Source organism: Lepisosteus platostomus, chromosome 9 (genome assembly GCF_059453375.1).
Source record: "Lepisosteus platostomus isolate fLepPlt1 chromosome 9, fLepPlt1.hap1, whole genome shotgun sequence".
NCBI classification, from domain to species: domain Eukaryota; kingdom Metazoa; phylum Chordata; class Actinopteri; order Semionotiformes; family Lepisosteidae; genus Lepisosteus; species Lepisosteus platostomus.
In genome coordinates, this window is record NC_142619.1 from 34,116,160 (window position 1) to 34,138,353 (window position 22,194).

The 22,194-nt window shown below is 38.2% G+C and overlaps 1 protein-coding gene across 1 annotated transcript in view; it reads right to left on the bottom strand.

Moving 5' to 3' along the window:
* The window catches only part of ano6 (anoctamin 6), a 51,896-nt gene extending 48,349 nt beyond the window's left edge, over positions 1-3,547 (bottom strand). The window contains exon 1 of the mRNA XM_088644786.1: positions 3,248-3,547. Within this exon, the coding sequence (XP_088500912.1) occupies positions 3,248-3,344 (97 nt within the window). The 5' untranslated portion in view covers positions 3,345-3,547. The remainder of the gene's footprint in view (positions 1-3,247) is intronic.
* Between the last annotated feature and the right edge of the window lie 18,647 nt (positions 3,548-22,194).

The following is a 22,194-nucleotide window of genomic DNA, read 5'->3' on the forward strand; positions in this document are numbered from 1 at the left end:
GATTTGCAACACACCATTCTATGCATAGTCATTATAGTCTGATTATCAATGTGTAGGTGACAAGGCATTTAGATTTTTTCAACTTGTCATAAATACTGTGCAGATGCTACAAGAGGTTACATGCCAGACTCAAATGCCTTACTCCGTTACCAGTTTTCATTGAAATTTGACATAATGTGTCATGCACAGTCTGTTGTATAACCAAGTACCTTTCTTTAATTAAAACAGAGGTTTTCAGCCCTGGTCCTGGAGAGCTTCAGTGCACCTAGTTTTATACGTGATCTTTGAGTTATCAATTTCTAAAGGCCTGGAACAATTTAATCATCATCATCAATCAAATAAAACTGGTGGTGTATTCAATTAAGTATTTTAGAGATCATCTATCTATCCATTTTCTAACCACTTTATCCAATACAGAGTAATGGGGAAGCTGAAGCCTATTCTGGGCAGCAACAGGAGCAAGGAAAAATACACCGTGGATGGGACACCAGTCCATCGCAGGGCATACACATATACTCACACCGGGGTTAATTTTCCCAGAAACTAATTAATTTACCGGTATGTCTTTGGACAGTAGGAAGAAACTAGAGAACCTGGAGGAAACCCATGTGAACATGTGATCAACATATAAACTCCATGCAGGTAGCAGGAATTGAACCCAGGGCACCAAGCTAAAAAGCAGCAATCCTAACCACCACACTACCATGCTGCCCATTTTAGACATCATTTGGAACATAAACCACAGTATCCTTCAGGCCTGAAGCTCTCTTCTTTGAAACATTTCTTTCTCAGTATTTCTTGGTTCAGTACTACTGATAAACTCTTTGTAAACATTGTTCTAATTCACATAAAATACAAATCATGATGTTTACTAAAATGAAAGTGCATAGAAAGCTTATTCAAACATATTCAAATAATCACTTTAATACAGGCTCTTTATGCCACACCATGATTTTAAAAGAAACAAACTTTACCCTTTTTTAGAATATGGAGATATGCATCTCTTCTAAACCAGTCTTTGTCCCCAGGCTGCATCTGACCTTTACTGTACTATTTTACAAATGTTAATAACCCAAGACAATCCAAATAAACACTGAAAAACACACTGGTCAACCTACAGTATCTAGTACGCTACAAGATGGTCTGGTTGAACCGGCAGCCACTTTAACTCCTGTGGTCATTGTGTGTTGCAAAACAAAGGGCAACTCATGTAACAACATGTCATTTTCCAATTCCACCTCCCACTTGCTGTGTTGTGAAACCATCTGCACCAAGGACAATACAGTAAACAAAAGTATGTGCTTAATGTTCTCTGGAAGCTGACTGACTGGAAGTGTGAGATTCAGTACATTTCTAGGTTTTTGCAACTGCATTGTGCCTTCCTATTTGAGAATCTCCAAAACTGATTGAATTAAACTCTCCATGACATATTTGTATGTAAACTAAACACCTAATAGATATGTAAGGAATCATATTTTTATCCTGTCAATATAATGCATTCCTGCAACCATATCACCAGAAAAACTGAACTTTCGCAATTTAAGGACGCTATGCTCCTATGTCATGATTTATGACATAAAATAAAATTTAAAATAAAATTTGCTGGATTCTGTGTTGGAATGCATTGTACAGCACATTTTCATCCTTTACAAAACACTATATGTTTAACAATTCAACCTCTTTACCATCTCAATTCACATTAGTAAAGAGATGGCCAGGTCACTGAGTGTCATGCATGACTTGCACACAGGCTGTAGCAGTTACTGAATACCCCTGGGTTAGGAGTCTTCAGAATAATTCCCAATGCCCTAAATCTCACTAGATATTTTGTTAAGCATTGCTCCAAAAAGACTGATCACATAAAAGTGATCCTGGTACTGTAGTCTAACTAAAATACATTTATAAAGGTATCCATATACAGTATAATGACGTTTACAGTCCTACCAGATGTTTCTCAAAGAAAAATCAAGTTATCAAACTCAAAACGCTAAACTGTATGAGAGATTTTACTTTAACATGGAAAATTTTTCTAGGGTTTTATCATGCTTACAGTATGTCACATACAGTACAGTAGGCAGTTTTGTTTACTACGGTTAGTTGCAGGCTTTAGCTTTCTTGGACTGCTGTGCTTCTATCACGATTTCCAATGTTTTACAGTACGTAACATAATGTAAATGTTACCTACGGACACCACACCGATTTTTTTTTTATTGGAACTCTAATACGATTTTGACTTTGTTCTTGAATATTGAAAAAGTCCTTAATTTGGATTGGATTGGATTTCCCATAGTAGTAGATTTAACTTTTTTTATTTACGCGTAAACATTAGTTTCAGCTTGCCTTAAGAAAGTTGAGTCAGAACTTCCCTTAAGAGACAGGGTACACTTAGTTCGAATAAATTTTAAAAAATGTGGAGAAGTACAGATGTGCGTAAGGAATTTGTGACTAAGTGTCTCCCGAGACACGATGGGCCGAAACGTCATTTTAAAAAACCAAAATGGTTATACAATGTAACGCCCGCCCAAAACTCTTCACACAGCGTTTATAAAGGCGATAACACCGTAGGAGATGGAATATTTTAAGCAACGTAAAAGCTGCTTACCAGCTTTTATGGTAAAATATATGTTTTTATTCAAAGGACTAGCAGAAACGCCCTATTTTATAAACGCCATAAAGCGATTGGCGTGGTCTGTCTTTAAGTTCCATCGGCACATTCATGTACAACATGCTTCTCCAGTTAAAAAAACTAGGCTTTTTCGGAGACTATTTCAAAACATGGTGGCGTTTATTTTTTTACTTTGAATCGTCAACAGTAATTTAACATATAAGCATAACAATTATGTGGTAAGGAACAAGTAGAGATTAATGCTACAATTAAAAAATAACGTTAAAGGTAAAAAGTCTTCTTCAGGTGTGTGTGGGGGAAATTATCGACAATCAAAACATTGTTTTTTGTATATTTCTTCTACTTTTCAGTGCAGAATTATTCAAGTTCAACTCGCACGTTAACGCAGCTACTGTACCTACTCTATAATATGGCAGTTCATTGACTAGTAAGTCTAAAAAAATTAACTGAAACTTTTTGTATAACCTGTAGCTGACCACTTTATCCCTTCTAATGGAACTAGTTTTTGCGTTCTTGCAACCACTCCTGTTACACCCATTCTTATTTCGACAGATTGCTTCGGGGTAAGAATACAATAAACAAACCCTAAAAATCAACAAGTGGACTGACTGCAGAACTTACCCGGTTCGTCTATCATCTCAATGTTAACCTCCGGCTCTTGCTCAATCTCCGAATCCGAGTCCATCTCAAATATTTCGGTTGCATTATCCGTATTCATCTTTGTTAATCCAGTTGTAAAAGAAAATCCAAACAACGGTTAACTGAAACGAGTTCGTCAAGAAGTTTTATGATTTGGATATTTGCCTTGTCATTAATACAAATTCAGAATGTCTGTTTGCTATGTTTTCTTATTCCAAAGCTTATTTGCGAGTCACACAAATGAGCAGGAACTGTGTAAAATGATAAGTCTCCTCCCAGAATGTAAGTGTTGCCGCCCTGGAGATTTTGCTGTGCAGTTTTGTTTATAATATAGGTCTAAACAGCACGACAATCCACTTACCACTTTTATTTGCATTTTGATTTTTAACTATTTTTAACTAATTGTGAATATGTCATCTTTAATAAAACGGTTTGGAATTTTGAAAAGGGCTCCCTATCGCTTTGAAATACAGTGTTTTGAACTCTTTTACTGTATGAGATACACATACAGGAAAATTTTTTCCCCACTCAAAAATGTCGAATTTTATATTACATAGGAAATGCAATTGTTAATCTGCAACATCTTTAAGAACTAAGATCAATCAAAGAGTTTAAATTAATCCTATTAGTAGTTTAATTTGGGTTTCAATCGTGTAACTGAGAGCTTGGTGTGGTGGACACCCAGAATAAGGACTGGAAACTGTTGTAGGAAATCCTTCATCCAAGGAGCAGGACACAGTCTTTCGTGGATTCAGTTGTTTATTGAGCTCAATAATGACATCAACGCGCGTTGGGTCTGCCCCGCAGAACAGACAACACTGCAAGGGTTTCCCAGCTCTTATATACAGTATGATCTCAGGAAGATGTTTTGTTTCACCACTTCATGGTTATTCGTCTTGCCCTTTGATATGTAGTTAACCGGTTGGTCCTGTCTCAAGTCCTGTCCTTTGATATGTAACATGAGTTGACCTGCTAAGTCCTGTCCCAAGTCTTGTCCTTTGATGTGTAGCTGTAATTGTTGGAGCTGCTTAAGATATGTTAAAGCAGCCGACATATTACACAATGCGCCTGAACCAACACTGTAGTGTTGAATACAGATAAATTAGATATATATTTTCCATCAATAATATATTTGTTTTTCTACTTCAGAGACCCCTACAGACTCCACAAAAAGTCCCCAGAAGAAAATGAAAGCGTTCATTGTTTTGTTGAGAACACAGCTAGAGGAGTTTATGATTGTCACTTGTATCAATGACATGTGACAAGTGATGTGAGATTAATAGTATTATAGGTCCCTTTAAAATTTCAGAATATATGAGCTTCACCATACCGAAGGCAAAAGAATAACATTGTGACAACACTATAAAACACAGTTGCAAAATACTATAGAAATACTGTAGCTGTGCAGATTGGTAATCACAGGGAAAGCTTCAAAATGTTGGTACTACCACAATATAACATAAAAACAGTGATAACACAATGTTAAATTGTCTAACTTAATGTATACCATGTAAACCATGCATAAAACACCACCAAGCAATAATGCCTTTTAAACACCTTACATTACATTTAATTGAAAATTAATTCATACACTTAATTGAATTAAGAGTGAAATGTAAAAGAATGCAAGCTCCAATTGGAAAAAAAAGAAACTGATGAATTAATGTCTTATAATTAAAGTCTGTTCAGGATAAACTAAATGTATAAGAGAACCTTCATTATGAATGTCTCTTTTAGTTTTATATAACCAGTTATTTCAGACATTGAAAGTAACATTAGGCAGGTACTAGAATTAACCATGTTTATTTCTATTGGCAGGAAAGACATTAGACATTTAGTCATTTATATAATTCAAGTGTTATAGGTAGTAAGGAAAGATAAACTTCTTTCTGAATAGATTAGAGAGGGCTATTGGGATTACTGGAATAGTGACAGTGGTAGATTTATACAATGTGTACAAATGTGGCATTGTTCATCCGTGAAAAAGCATTCCATAGCATTCTGGTATTGTTCCAGTCTTCTGGGTTCAGGTTCTACAGTATATCTTACCATTTGGTCAGATTCTTTGTAGGTATGGTCATAGTTTTTATTCCTGTGCTGATCACATCCTGACATTATTCATTGAACTGTTTACCATCATGCTGTTTAGAAAATGTTAAAAATGGATGAAACTTTTATTTATATCTGAGCTCTGAAAATACCAAAATTATAACTTTGATTGAATGGCTCTTTTTATCTTATCTAAAGAGACATCTTAAGTTTGACAATTTATGATGTTGGCAACGGTCAGATTATTTTGTTCAGGAATTTAGATTTTTTTTCTGATCTGCATTTTGTATAGGAAACTCATTTGTCATTTTTCATTTTTCATTCCACCTTTGCTTTATTGTGAAGTGCCTTCAGATGGTGACTAAAAAGCACTATAAGCAATAAAGATAAATAATAATAATATATCTAGCATAAACATAAAATGCTTCACACAGAGATGGTAGATGCATTATCACATTGGTCCTATCCATAATCTTTTAACAGTATTCTATATTTTATAACCATTCGAGACCTATACAGGGAAGTTCAGGAGAATCATAGGCAAGTCATTGACAAAAATGGATATACTGTACATAATGTAGATGGCATAGTGTATAATATTTCCAAGTTGCAAGTATGCGCAGTGATCTATTTAAGTCAATTATGTCACTGTGACTTTGTCTCTAACGTGAGTTGTGTAATTGCTTGGACATTACTTGTGAAAATTTATTAAAACTCAGTAAGCTACTCATTGAAGAAACGGATAAAAAGAACAGCAAAGTAACACACAGTGAGGGATGAAGTAAATGCCATAAAACAAAGATGGCAAATCTTTAGATGATGACATCCTAAACAAATATTTCACTTGGGCATTCATCAATAAATAAATCTTAACATTTCTAAGTCTGAACAAAGACAAAGTTCAGTATCAATAATAATTGCTTACATATAGCGCTTTTCTGGACACTCCACTCAAAGCGCTTTACAGGTAATGGGGTCTCCCCTCCACCACCACCAATGTGCAGCCCCACCTGGATGATGCGACGGCCAGAGCACTCACCACACATCAGCAATCAGTGGGGAGGAGAGCAGAGTAATGAAGCCAATTCATAGATGGGGATTATTAGGAGGCCATGATTGGTAAGGGCCAATGGGAAATTTGGCCAGGACGCCGGGGTTACACCCCTACTCTTTTCGAGAAACGCCCTGGGATTTTTAATGACCACAGAGAGTCAGGACCTCGGTTTTAAGTCTCATCCAAAGGACGGCGCCTGTTTACAGTATAGTGTCCCCGTAGCTATACTGGGGCATTAGGACCCACACAGACCACAGGACTGCGGCGACCCCTGCTGGCCCCACTAACACCTCTTCCAGCAGCAACCTTAGTTTTTCCCAGGAGGTCTCACATCCAGGTACTGACCAGGCTCACACCTGCTTAGCTTCAGCAGGTTGCCAGTTGTGATTTGCAGAGTGATATGGCTGCTGGCCAGTTTTAATTAAAGATTAGCATAGAAGAAGCACAGGTGCAGCAGATATTGGAAGCACTTAAGATAAACCAGCAATGGTCGAGACCACCTGCAGCCATATCACCCTGCCACTCACAATGGACAATCCACTGAAGCTAAGCAGGTGTGAGGCTGGTCAGTACCTGGGTGGAAGATCTCCTGGGGAAAAACTAAGGTTGATGCTGTTCTCACAACTAATTTAATAGTAATGTTTTTATTCCATGGAGGGTCATCCATGTGCTTTTTGGCAAACCTGAGACGAGCATCAATGTTCTTAGTGAGCAATGATTTCCGCCTTGCTACTTTCCTATTAATCCCATTGTACCCAGTGCTTTTCTAAAGGGTGTAGTCATGAACACTGACCTTAGACAAGGCGAGAGAGTCATTCAGATCCCTGGATCCCTGGATGTTGTTCTTGGGTTCTTTGTGACTTCCTGGACAATTTTTTGTTGCACTCTTAAAGTGATCATGGCAGGATGGCCACTCTGCAAAGATTTGCTACTTTCCCAAATCTTCTCCATTTCAAGACTATGTCCCTGACTGGGATCAGTGGAGCCCAAGAGCTTTAGAAAATATTTTGTAACCTTTTACAGGTGGATAGGCATCAATTACTTTAATTATTTTGAGTGGGGTAGATAACTGAATGCAATTATCTGGTGAAAACATTCATACTTACATACAAAAAGTTTCTGTTAAAGATAAGGGTAAAATAGATAGCAAAATAACACACACAAAATTGGATAGGTTACACAGTCCAGTAATCAGTTCAGTACAGTATTTTTGTATATCATGGAAAATGGAAATATTTGAATGAGTTCAAAATGATAGGCGTTTCCCAGGATACCATTTAGTCAGCAGGAAATTATTCAGTCAGTTTTGTGCATGAAATGGGGTGTGGCCTAATACTTTATGGGCCTTAAAATGTATATAATGGATAATATAACTGCATTTTCATTTCATTGATAGCAGCTATTTAGTATTATGATTAAAAAATCTAATAATTTCTGTCCTTGTTTTTATGAAAACAGGATAGGCATGCTTGTATTCTGTAAATAATATTGCACAGGATCTAGTACAGTAAGACAGTTTAATTTGTTAGACAATTTAAGTATCAATGTTTGAATCAAGGCATATTTTGAGAAGCTTTGAACTGAAGTAAAGAACATGGCTTTTCAACGATTGTTTGGAAATGTTTCTGCTGAATCTCATTGGTCTTCATTTATCATTATATGTGTTCTATCCTAATATTATATACGTGTATCCTAATATTATATTATATGTGTTCTATCCTAATAACAGCATCCATATGCTGTTAGCAGGATTTCATTCATGTTAGATAGCAACCTATCCTTTGACTGTGTTATAACTCTGTTTCCAAGTACAAAACTAATTTGAAAATTACAAGGGACTTTTCATATCCAGTCTTATTCTTTGTCTTGAATTTACAAATAGTTTTTCCAGTATGCCATAGCTGTGAGAAAGTGACATAGTATGTGAGGTGTTTAACTTATTAAAACCATTACCACTACAGTATATGAACATACTAAGAACTGGTGCAAGAAATATTGATAGCACTTCAAAATCCTATTTTCACTGTATGGAATAGAACATTGCTCACATTGATTTACTCTTGGAGGAATGTTCAATGGATAAAAGAGTCAGAAACTGGAGCTTTTCATGCTACATACTGTTAGGAATCACTAATGAGGAGGTATGGATCCTGTGCAGCCGCAGGAGTAGCCGGTAGTTACGGCAACAAACAATCCGAATCGAGAGGCGAGATCGTGGTCAATGAGAGGAAGGAAGGTTGATATCTAGGTCAGACACAGGTGGCAAACAATCCGAATCCGAGAGGTGAGGTACGAAGTCAAAAGGAAAAAGGGGTAGTCCAAAATCCAGAGTGAGACAAAGTTTAGGAATCGCCAGGTAGAGCTCTCAGGGAGTTAACTCAATACCGAGCAGCGGGAAGCGGGTTAGGATAGTTTAAATAATGCTGCAGAGATAACAGCAGGTATGTGTCACGACCACCAGCCAGCGGAGATCATGCAGGTGTTTATCCATCAGCAAACACTCTACCGTGCGGCAGCGCTTGTTATTATCATTAACCCGCTGCTGGTACTGGTTAGCTCTTTTGCGAGATGACTGGTGGTCGTGACACATACCTGCTGTTATCTCTGGGGAAGACCAAACACAGCATTTTACAATAAGAACCTCATACCAGCTGTCAAGCATGATGGTGGTAGTGGTGGTTTGAGGATGCTTTGAAGCCTTTGTAGCCTCAGGACCTTGGCCAGTTGACATCATTGAAAAAAGCCAGCAAATATTACCAATTTGGTAGATAGATTTGGTAGTTAGTAGTTAATTGAAACAAGGCTTTCATTCAACTGTTTCTTGAAAGAATACAGACTCCCACAATGCATCAGGTGATGAAGTGCCTCCTGTCCTTGGTTTAAAAAGCACTTCCATATATTTTCCACTTGTGTTCTCTGGTTAGAAAATATAGGTATATTTACCTTTATTTACAGCATATGGCAAGAGCTACTAAGCCTCCCTTTTTGGTGTTAGAATAATGGTGCTAAACTTTTGATATAGAATACAATGCTTTAAATGGCATCCTGTAAGATGGTTTCACTGCCTTACATGTTTGTATTTAACACTTTTTATTTCATACCAATATCTTTTAATGCTATATTGTATAATACTTAAAATTGCAAAATCTAAGCAGGACCAATAAAAGTCACATTAGGCAGGTATGTGCATGTCTTATATTCTGTAATATTTCAGAACCCATAATAAACGTTCATACATTTTTCAGGTGAAAATATATTTGATAATATGTGACAAATGTGACAAAAATAGAATATTTGCTGTGACACATACACTGCTAATGTTGTCTGATTATTCTGAAGAGTATGCATATCCAGATTATTGCATGAGTGTCAACATGTGAATCGTGCCAGACAAAAAGCTGTTTTAAAACAGTCTTATTGACTTTGAAGATAGAGGAAGTTATAATTGACAGTAGAAAAACGAAAAACGATCTGCACTGTTAATTATGACACAAGACACTGGAAGAAAGAGAAATTTAAAAAGGCAACCTCCTGCCAGCTGCAAGAGTATATGAGTGTCAGTGACTGAAAGTGAGCAGTAGAATTCGCTCATTAAAGCCTGGAGTAGATGGAGTAAGGTCGCACGGATTTAAAAAAATATTTTCTTGTTCTGCAGACAAGTTAATGTACATCTCACTTGTTTTTTATTTGGATGCTCTAATTATCTATTTTACTTTAACTCCAACATTTACATTTGCCAGTTGTTAATGCACTATAGCAGAACAAACATCCCCTCGTTCCAGCACAGATGTGCAAATAAGGAAAGTACATACTTTCATTTAAAATTTCCCCTCCCAGAGTCATCTGCCATTTATTCCCACTTTTTTTCCCACCTTGAGTCCAATTGTGTTCACAGCAGAATTGTCACGACTATAGTCCCCCCTCCTTAAGGGTGCTCCAGCCCTTTCACTAAAGACTTCATTCCATGCACCTGCGCCCTATTCCCTGCCCACCTTATAAGCCAGGCGCTGACGCTCTTCCGGGCTCTGCATCTGATTTCCATATCGTGCGAGTCCGGGACCAGGAAGCGCCTGGTCCCGTTAAGGTTTTAACCTCGGTTCCCGTTCCTGTTCCCCGTCCGCCGGTTCCGACCCAGCCTTCGTGGTTTTTAATTCTTGTTCTGATGGATCTCCTGGTTTTGGACTTACTCGTGTGTTTTGGATTTTCCCTAAGGATTACTCTTGGATTGTTCGCCTCGGCCACACCTCCCCCGTGCACCAGCGCACCTTGGACACGCCCCCCTGTCTTCAGCCCCGTTTTCCTGCATGACGTTTCCCTAGTGTTTCCCCACTCCGTCGGACTGTGTCGTCCGCATAGGGTCTGGAAAGAACTGTTCGTTACAAGAATAAACATCAACCAGATGAGGGCTCTCACTGACAAGCACTGCAGCATTTCATGTGTTCATCTGGTCATGGGGGTCTCAGTTTTGGGATACAATTACCAAGCGGTGCACAACGGCATCCAGGCAACGAAAAGGTTCAAACAGAAAAATACAATTTTCAGATAGGAGCACAAAATCAGTCGTCTTAAAGCTGAGTTGGGATCCACAATCCAGTGCTGAGCTTAAAAATTGTCTAAGTAGAGTGTGAATGTTAACCCTAACCCTAGCTGCGGTGTCAACTGAACACTTCCGCAATCAATATCTGAAGGCGTGCGTGCATCGGCTTTTGATATGTTTCCTCAACCAAACAGTATGAATGTGAAACAATCAAAAGCATAGATAAAAGCTCTTGCAAATCTGTAAGATTCTATAAAGTTTAGTTGCATCTTTTGATCCAACTGACTCAGTTTTGGGATACAATTACTGAGTGGTGCACCGCACCATCCAAACAAAAGCATCGATAAAAGCTGTTGCAAATGTACCGTACCTGGAAGACTGTGTTGTCTCAAAACTACAGACTAACTGTGCACCACTGTCTGGAGAATCCTGTCCACAGCTAGCAGACTGTATAGCCAGACTTGAACCACTGATGTTTGGACACTCTGAATTATGGGGCGGAACATGATCATCAACAATGCTCTTACAGATTTGCTTTCCATGCCGACTGTTTAGCAGACTCTCTACAGCAAGTTGCTTGTCTTTGTCTTCCAGGCAAGGTTATAGCAGCCATCAGAAGTGGAAGAAGTTGCATGATAAAATTCCGGAATATAAAAACAGCATCAGCCACAGAAATTATTACACATTCAATGGCGTCAGTTGGAGAAAAGTCTGCAGTGTGACTCCACGGTGAACCAGCTCCAGATGCAGAGCAGAGCAGTGGAAACCGTGGAATTCTAGACGTTACACTGTTCTTTGGGGAAAGAGGATTGGCATTTAGAGGGAAAGATCATCTCATTGGGGATTCAGGGAATGGTAATTTCCTGGGTATTTTTGAGTTGATTGCTCATTATGACCCAGTTCTTGCAGAACATTTAAACAAAGTGAAGGACTCTTGAAAATCTTGCATCGCATGTTCAAGTTCACTACATGTCCTCCGATGTATAAATTCATTTTGTCTAATGTTGCGCCTGTAAGGTGACTAGTGCTATCCTACAGGAACTGGAGGAAGCCAAGTACTACGCCATCATTGTTGATGCAACTCCTGATTCTGCGCACATTGAGCAAACCGTCTTCAAACAGCACTATGTACACTTAAATGCTGAACCTGACAAATATGAACTGCAAGAAAGATTCCTGGAGGTTGTAGACTGTAACAACTGCAGAGGCAACTGCAGAGCTGATTCCTGATACCCTTCAGAAGCACAGTATATATACCACTGTCAAACTGTTGTGGGCAAGGTTTTGACAATGGAAATGACAATATGAGCGACTCCTACAAGGGTGTGCAGGCTCTTATTCTAAAAGACAACTCCTTAGAAAGTTCTCGCATTCTGCCTGTCACAGCCTGAACCTTTGTGGCATTCATGCTGCTGAATGCTGTCGATGGCGATGATAATGTTCTTTGGAGTTGTGCATATACTGAAGAATGTGTGTAGCAGCAGCCCTCAAAGACTGATAATTTTGCAGAAAGCATAGGCTGTTCTCTGCACAGCTTGTCAGGTAAACATTGGTCTACTTGGGTAGACAGTGTGAAGCCATTTGTGGCACACCTTACAGGGATAAAGAAAGTTCTTTAACTTGTCCAGGAGTTGTAACAGCCGAGACTTGTTTGGATCTGGAAGGCATTCAGACCTAACTGAATCCGTTTGAGTCCATTCTAATGGCTTTCATTTGGTTTAAAGTCCTCACACTGATAAACTTCAGAAGCCCAGTCCTGCAAGCCAGAGACACCACACTTGATGGTGAGGTTGAGAATGTCTATGGCCTCATTGAAGACCTGAAACAATTAAGAGACAAATGGGATTTTATCTTGGCTGAAAGCAAGATTGTTGCTAAGAGCTGTGACGTGGACTCATTATTAACATTGGTTGAGAAAAGACATAAACGGCCGAAAAGACTTCCAGATGTGACAGCGGAAGTCGAAGATTGCAATCCAGAAGATCACCTCAAACATTTTTACCGTTCAGAATTGTGTCATTGGAAACATGACGATGCGTTACAAAGCTGCCGAGAACCTGGAGGCATTGTTTGGTGTGCTGAGGAAGTACCGATGTACGAATAAAGAAGACGTGCAGCAAGGCCAGAATGCTTGTTGAGAAATAAGCGTTGACATATCAGAAGAGTTAGTGAATGAACTTGAACACCTGAGAACAATTCATGTTGCCAATCTTGGGCAGTCGTCTTCAACACCATTAGAATTATTAAACAGCCTTCACCACATGAAAATTGTCACATTGTTCCCAAACATAAACGTATCTTCTGCACACCTTTGGTTACTGTCGTGCAAGAAGAACGTTCACTCAGCACTCTGGCCAGAGTAAAAAATGTTTTGCAGTTAACTATGTGTCAAGATTGACTAAGCCATTTAGAAACACTGGCAGTGGAGGCCCACCTCGCCAACTTTTCACAAATCGTAAAGCACGCAAAGCCCCACTGTTGTATTTTGTATGAATGGTACTGTCCTGCAGTGCTTTGCTTTTAATTTAAGTACTGTTTGCATAGTAATTTTAACATGGTACTGCCATGAGTTATATGCACAATGCACAAATTTTGATAAGGTATGTATCCCAAAAACTATGTCACAATTGCGGCTTTGTATGTGAGATTTTCTTCATTAAAAATCTGTCAAGCTTTTTTTTCAGTTGCAAATGTATTGATTTAATATAATATAACCTATGATTTGATCAGTTACAGGTAAAATGCAGACCCTTTAAATGAAACACAATGCTTGCAAACATTATTAGGGAGAAAATCTGTCTCGTAACCATTGTGTAATATAATCTAGAAAAACAAAAGTAGTTATGAAACAGCAAGACTAATAAAATGTTTTTATTTTCTGTACTAAGAGTGATGTCTGTTATAGCTCATAATGCTATAAATCTATATGTATGTATTTACAATTTTCATGTAATGTCTTGCTATAAATGGATAACTGTTTTTAAGTAAGACATTGTTGCTAATGAAAATGTTGGAAACACATTTTTCCTTCACTAAAAAGGAACAGTATGAGTAATAATTTAGAATGCTTTGACCAGTACCACCAGTGTATGTAATCTGGGTGGGATTACAGTGGAATTAGTTCACTTTTCTTGATATGCCCTGGCTTCAGCAGTCTCTGAAAAATTTATCCTTAGTAGTTTATTGACCTAGATTAATACCATATGTAATATAAGTCAGGGGCAAGCTGTGAGAGGATTTAATTTTGGCTATTATCTGCTAAAATGCAGTACAAACATAACTGCTACATCGATAACTGGTGATTGATGATTTTGGTTGGAAAATAGGGAAATTCCGATTTCATTAAGAGTAAAAGCTGAAGAGTGCTTAAAATGATCACTAGGGGGCAGTGTGCATCAAGGGAACGTTACAACCACATCTACTGAAGTCTCCACAGCAATTATTGTCAACCACGAATATGTACTTTAAATCATTTGAAAATCATTTTCGGCATTCATTGGGTATTTCTAAGTACACAACCTTGTTATTTGGTATTTGGCAAGCTTTGCTGCCAATTTCAAACAAAAGGCCTGCCAGTAAAATACTGTATAACATCATAACTGCAACTGCAGTAGAAGTAAGTTTGTGAGTTAATTAATTTATTTTTCAGGTGTTCCAAGCCCAGGATGTCTGATTTAAACATCACTTCACTTTTGGATTGATGTACAGTACACTTTATAGCACTTCCTTTAAGTTTCAAATTCCAGATGATACCCAAAAAGAAAAAAATATATAAAGAATCGTGTTGAATAGTCTCTAAAGATATGTTTTTACTTCTTTAAGAAGTTTATTTGCATTAAAAACTACCTTAAAAATAAAGCCAATAATACCTTTTGGATTGGTAGTATTTTATGTGTCAAGGTCCCCTGAGCAACCAACCAAAAGGGGAGATATTCCACAGTATATACAGTGCCTTCCAAAGGAATGTGGACAGTGAGATCTAAACTGGGATTCTCACAATGAACTGTAATAATAATTTCTTGATACAACTTCAAGGTATGAAGGTCAACATTTTGTTTGCAGTTTTCAGCAGGTAAGAACTGCAGATGCTCCAAAGTACAGTATGTCATCTGTGAAGCATGGTGGAGGTATAGTACAGTATTGTCCTGGCCAGGGCATGTACAGTGCCTTGCGAAAGTATTCGGCCCCCTTGAACTTTTCAACCTTTTGCCACATTTCAGGCTTCAAACATAAAGATATAAATTTTTTATTTTATGTGAAGAATCACCAACAAGTGGGACACAATTGTGAAGTGGAACGAAATCTATTGGATTTTTGAAACTTTTTTAACTAATAAAAAAATGAAAAGTGGGGCGTGCAAAATTATTCGGCCCCTTTACTTTCAGTGCAGCAAACTCACTCCAGAAGTTCAGCGAGGATCTCTGAATGATCCAATGTTGTCCTATATGACTGATGGTGATAAATAGAATCCACCTGTGTGTAATCAAGTCTCTGTATAAATGCACCTGCTCTGTGATAGTCTCAAGGTTCTGTTGAAAGCGCAGAGAGCATCATGAAGACCAAGGAACACACCAGGCAGGTCCGTAATACTGTTGTGGAGAAGTTTAAAGCCGGATTTGGATACAAAAAGATTTCCCAAGCTTCAAACATCCCAAGGAGCACTGTGCAAGCGATCATCTTGAAATGGAAGGAGTATCAGACCACTGCAAATCTACCAAGACCTGGCCGTCCCTCTAAACTTTCAGCTCAGACAAGGAGAAGACTGATCAGAGATGCAGCCAAGAGGCCCATGATCACTCTGGATGAACTGCAGAGAACTACAGCTGAGGTGGGAGAGTCTGTCCATAGGACAACAATCAGTCTTACACTGCACAAATCTGGCCTTTATGGAAGAGTGGCAAGAAGAAAGCCATTTCTCAAAGATATCCATAAAAAGTCTCGTCTAAAGTTTGCCACAAGCCACCTGGGAGACACCCCAAACATGTGGAAGAAGGTGCTCTGGTCAGATGAAACCAAAATCGAACTTTTTGGCCACAATGCAAAACGATATGTTTGGCGTAATAGCAACACAGCTCATCACCCTCAACACACCATCCCCACTGTCAAACATGGTGGTGGCAGCATCATGGTTTGGGCCTGCTTTTCTTCAGCAGGGACAGGGAAGATGGTTAAAATTGAGGGGAAGATGGATGCAGCCAAATACAGGACCATTCTGGATGAAAACCTGTTGGAGTCTGCAAAAGACCTGAAACTGGGACGGAGATTTATCTTCCAACAAGACAATGATCCCAAACATACAGCAAAATCTACAAAGGAATGGTTCACAAATAAACGTATCCAGGTGTTTGAATGGCCAAGTCAAAGTCCAGACCTGAATCCAATCGAGAATCTGTGGAAAGAGCTGAAAACTGCTGTTCACAAACGCTCTCCATCCAACCTCACTGAGCTCGAGCTGTTTTGCAAGGAAGAATGGGCAAGAATTTCAGTCTCTCGATGTGCAAAACTGATAGAGACATACCCCAAGCGACTTGCAGCTGTAATCGCAGCAAAAGGTGGCTCTACAAAGTATTAACGCAAGGGGGCCGAATAATTTTGCACGCCCCACTTTTCATTTTTTTATTAGTTAAAAAAGTTTCAAAAATCCAATAGATTTCGTTCCACTTCACAATTGTGTCCCACTTGTTGGTGATTCTTCACATAAAATAAAAAATTTATATCTTTATGTTTGAAGCCTGAAATGTGGCAAAAGGTTGAAAAGTTCAAGGGGGCCGAATACTTTCGCAAGGCACTGTATGTTAACCCCAATTCATCATCAACAATAATAATAAAAATAATGCTGAATTATTAATTTTACATAGATATCTTGACAGCTTATGAAGAAAAAAATGCTTCCATACTTATTGCTTAGCATTTCACTGCACAGCATGACAGTGACTCAAAACATATGGCAAATGCAATGAAGTTCATCAGGAGAAGAAAATAAAAAAATCTTAGATCGGCCAAGTCACTTTTACAATTTATTTACCATTCAATCTACAAGCTAAAGCAAAACCTGAAGTCGGAATATCCCAAGAACTGGAGGTGGCTGCAGAAAAGGCTTGGCAAGAATCTCAAGTGATTGTAGAGAGAGCCTGGTGAGCTGAATGGGTTGCAGACGTCATGTAGCCATACTGACTTTTACTCTTGAAAATTTACTTGAAGAGAATACTTACCGTTACTTGAAATCATTGGATTGAATGCAAAGTGTACAGTGTATGTTCATTCTAACATGATCAACTGTATAATTGTAATTACTCCATTACAGTCCATATTATATTGTTTTTCATATTAATCTCATGATAATCAAATTAAACTGCTTGACTGTGTAGCACAGATAACAACTTAGACTTTTCTGTCCCAATATTCAGAGAGTACTGAATGTAACTTAACTTCAGGTAATGGCAGTCATTTTTAAGTAATGTGCTTGTGAATTAAACTACATAGATTACCTTAGAAGTAAGACTGATGCTGTTCAATTTGGGAATAACCTGTTCTGTATACCCAAACACATTATGTGCAGCCAGTTATATACAATAACTACTGTGGGGTTTTAAGTACTATAGAAGATTTAAGTAGCAGAAATATGAGTATTCCCCGAAAGTCCTAGTTGGTGATATATTTCTGCTCCCATGTTTGATGTTAAGAACAAAAGCCAACCTGAGAAAATGACTTGTTGTCTCAAATTGTTGAAAAATGTTGGGAAGTCTACACTCATGAGATGGAGAGCAAATCAAAGTTCCACTACAGCTCTGTGGTTTATGGAATTTGTTCAAATTTTAAGAAGTAATTTGTTTATTGAATATTGGGAAAAACAGAGTAATATGCGCTAATAGATATTTAGTAATAGCGTATGATTGCACCTTGCTTGTAAGGGGAAAAGTTTTAAATTCCCCACTGCATTCTATCTGTAAAACAAAACTATAAAGACAGATAAATAGAAACCGACAGACGGAGATGGGGAGACATCAGTATAAAATGCCATTATATATTTATTTCTTTTTTCTTTAAGTCTTTTTAAAGCCTTTTTGTCTTGTTTTGCTTTCTATTTTGAGACCCTGCACATTGTTTACTATCATGGTAATAGGGTGTCCTTTAAGTAACTCCCAGGCTCCATTAGCTTTTGTGTGGAGCTCAGTGTGCATAAAGTTCAGGCTCTGGAACAAAGTGTGAATAGGCAAAGGTATTCATTCTCATCATAGAAGCTCATTAGGACTCTATAGAAACACAATCGCTACCCACACATCGGAAACTTCCGCACTACAGCGCAGTCATCACATTAACTGCCAGATACGTGTAGGGGGATTCATTGTCCTTTAATTCAGGGAATCTGACTGACTATTCACAATATTAAGTGCAAGTAGTGGAATATCAATTGAGTGTATAAGAGCTTGGTATGTTTTAAATCTTTAGCAAAAGGAATGTCTATTCAGTTGATATACAGAGTGGTGGATCTTAATAGCGCCATTGTTATAGTATTATAATGGGAATCTCCTTTTTTTTTCTTAAAAAAAAACGAATATAAGCCAATGTGATCCCACACATACCATCAGCCGAACAATTTTCGGATATTTCTCAGAGTAAAAGCTCTATAATGTATGTCTAAGTTGCGTAGTTTGATTTGAATGCTGTTATCACTGTTCTTTAACTTAACCTGCAAATAACGATTTGTTAATCTTATTTTTCCAGTGCTGTATGTACAGTAAACTAATCATATAATTCTCAAAAAAGGATTAGTTTTACATATTTACTTCAGAAATATAGACTCAAAATATTATTTCACTACGGTTACGTTTCCTAGTTTAAATATCAAATAACTGCGTTCAAATTTAAATATGTAAATATTATGAAATGTCTTTTGATTTGTCAATTTGTATTAGAAGTATGGTACCTTTCAGCAAAATTAAATAATTGCACGAAAAAACTAAATATACTTTTATGATTATTTCGCTAGTTTCGCTAGCTTTGTAATTAAACTACTACATATGTATTCTGGGAGAAGTAAGACTTGTTTAGTATGAATGATTGCTTCTTACTTTCTGCTGCTCGCTTTGTTCGCGAACAGATGTCCACCACGTCAAAACAAAGCCGTCCAGGAGACTGCACAGGGCCCATTTGTTGGAAATAAACGGCATTAAAAATACACTGTGTGATAACAAGGAAAGAACACAGGAACTAATCCCACATGTGAACAGGGAAATGTTTCTTTACCAGGACCAGGGAACTTCAAATTTGATTACAAGCAACCTTTGCCTTTTTATCGGTCAAACAATAGCCCTCGCTGTCTGGGGCAATTTCCATGCACAGCATGTGGGATCCATTTTTTCAGTCTAGGACATGGTTGTTTACTGTTAACAAATGTTGTTGCATTTCAATCAGTCTTTTTTTCCCTCCTCAGCCGTTCCATTATTAATCACTGCATCATTAGCCATAGCACTTACATCTCTCTGGAGCACAGACACTGACAGTTTGCTAATTTATGCCACATAATTTGTTGTGTGTTTTGTGTATTTATAATAATCAAGAACCCTAAAAAAGAAAAAGGTGTTATATGTCATACAAATATTGATTTTATCTTACAAGACATTAAACTGACATTAGGAACATACTGTATACTGTGGAACATTTGCATATTTTTTCTACAAGCATTGATGTTGCTTTTTTAATTCAACACTTGCATTTACGTACGTTTTAAGGATAAAGTGGGCCATATTCATAAAATTATTTCATCACATTAATTTCATCACTTTTTTCTAAATCACAAAATAAGTACAAAAAAATACAAAAGAAACATTTTAATGTCTTTTTGTGACTTTGAAATTAGTATATTAATATACTGTATGTGTATGCTTTCAGATACAGTTTTTCTTGTATAGAACACTTAAATGACAGTTCATTTCTGAAGTTTGACACAAACTATGTATGCCACTTTTGAAGCAATTTGTAATCATCAGCTGCTTGCCTTAATATTTACTTCAGTTTTCACATCCATATTAAAGTTTATTGGCTGGCTTGGTGCAATGCTGCCGGTTATTACTTGGGTCCTAAGGCTTGATTCTAGGCTGGGGAGCCTTTAATGTGGAGTCTGCCCTGTTTTCTGTGAGTTTTCTCTGGCTAAATTTGATTGGCTATTCTAAATTGTGACTGATATCCCATCCCAAGGGCACGAGCAATCGTGTGATTCTTGTCTAGCCTTGCACTCTGGCTTCCAGGATAGATTCTGCATTTCTGCAACCTGCACCTGGATGATAAGCTTTCTGATAATGGATGGTTCAACATTTGTTGCTTTTTTCCTGATTTCTGACTTGTGGCAATTAAAATAAAAAGCATGAAAGAAAGCTCAAACCTTGGTTTTAAGAAACAATAAGGAACATCAGTAATTACATAGGAAGAGCTACAGTAATTGTAATTCCACATTGCAGCCTTTAGTTAAAGTATGAATAATAATGACTGAAGAACATCTGTTTCACTATCTTTAAATCAAACAGACTGAAAAGGATGATATTCCAGACACATTTCACCTGGGGACGTATGCCTCAAACCTAGTCTATGCAATCTCATTAAACATCTTGAAAAACGTCTGTAGCCCAGAAGGGTAATTGTACCATAACATGTCATTCAAAGCTGCACAGTAAAATGTGGTCTTGTAGTTCAGTAGCTTAAATTGGTTAAATTTGTGTAGTAGAATCTCTCTCCATGAAATAAAAAATACTCAAGTACTGTATGGTTTCCTGTGAATGACAGCTCAGGTCTGCTAAGTGTCTGTTTCATTACTTGTTAAATCTGCCAGAATGAAACACACTGTGAAGCTGCAGACATACCCTTTTGTTCAGTGTAGAACTCTTAACCCAGTGAAAAGATTCAAGATTCTCTCAGTTAAGTATTCAATAATAAGTTTTACAATTTGTAAAATTAAAGACTGTATGATATTAAATATTAGACTGGATGAAACACTGAGTTCCTCTAAGTTAATTTTTGATTTTTTTTTAACATGTTTATAATATTGACTTTTGGCAACTATTTGTGTATATTTTAAAGTCAGAATTTCTTATTCTGTTATAGGTAGGAAATGGGCTCAATACATATCTAAGAAATGCCAATGTGTTCATTCATTCTGGTGCCGTTTTGTTGAAACTATTTGCTTGCCATATGGGCTTTTGGCCAGGAGCCATATCAGCCTGCACCTCACAACTGATAACCTGCTGAACCTCAGCAGGTGTGAATCTGGTTAGTACCTATATGGGAGACGTCCTGGGAAAAACTAAGGTTGCTACTGGAAGAGTTGGGGCCAGCAGGGGGTGCTCACCCTGCAGTCTGTGTGGGTCCTAATATCCCAGTATAGCGACGGGGACACTATACTGTAAAAAGGTGCCGTGCTTCAGATGAGACATAAAACTGAAGTCCTGACTCTCTGTGGTCTCTAAAAATCTCAGGGTGTTTCTCAAAAAGAGTAGGGGTGTCATCCTGGCGTCCTGCCCAAATTTCCCATTGGCCTTTACCTATCGTGACCTCCTAATATTCCCTATCCGTGAATTGGCTTTATTTGTTCTCCTCCCCACTGAGAGCTGGTGTGTGGTGAGCGTTCTGGCGCACTATGGCTGCCATCGCATCATCCAGATGGTGCTGCACATTGGTGGTGGTGGAGGGGAGTCCCCATTACCTGTAAAGTGCTTTAATAATAATAATAATAATAATTGCTTACACTTATATAGCGCTTTTCTGGACACTCCACTCAAAGCACTTTACAGGTAATGGGGTCTCCCCTCCACCACCTGGATGATGCGACGGCAGCCATAGTGCGCCAGAACGCTCACCACACATCAGCTATTAGTGGGGAGGAGAGCAGAATGTAATGAAGCCAATTCACAGATGGGGAATATTAACAATGGGAATATAAGAATGGGAAATTTGGCCAGGACGCCGGGGTTACACCCCTACTCTTTTCGAGAAACGCCCTGGGATTTTTAATGACCACAGAGAGTCAGGACCTCGGTTTTACGTCTCATCCGAAGGACGGCACCTGTTTACAGTATAGTGTCCCCATCACTATACTGGGGCATTAGGACCCACGTGGACCACAGGGTGAGCACCCCCTGCTGGCCCCACTAATACCTCTTCCAGCAGCAACCTCAGTTTTTCCCAGGAGGTCTCCCATCCAGGTACTGACCAGGCTCACACCTGCTTAGCTTTAGTGAGTTGCAGGGTGATATGGCTGCTGGCTAAAGTGGAGTGGAGTGTCCAGAAAAGCACTAT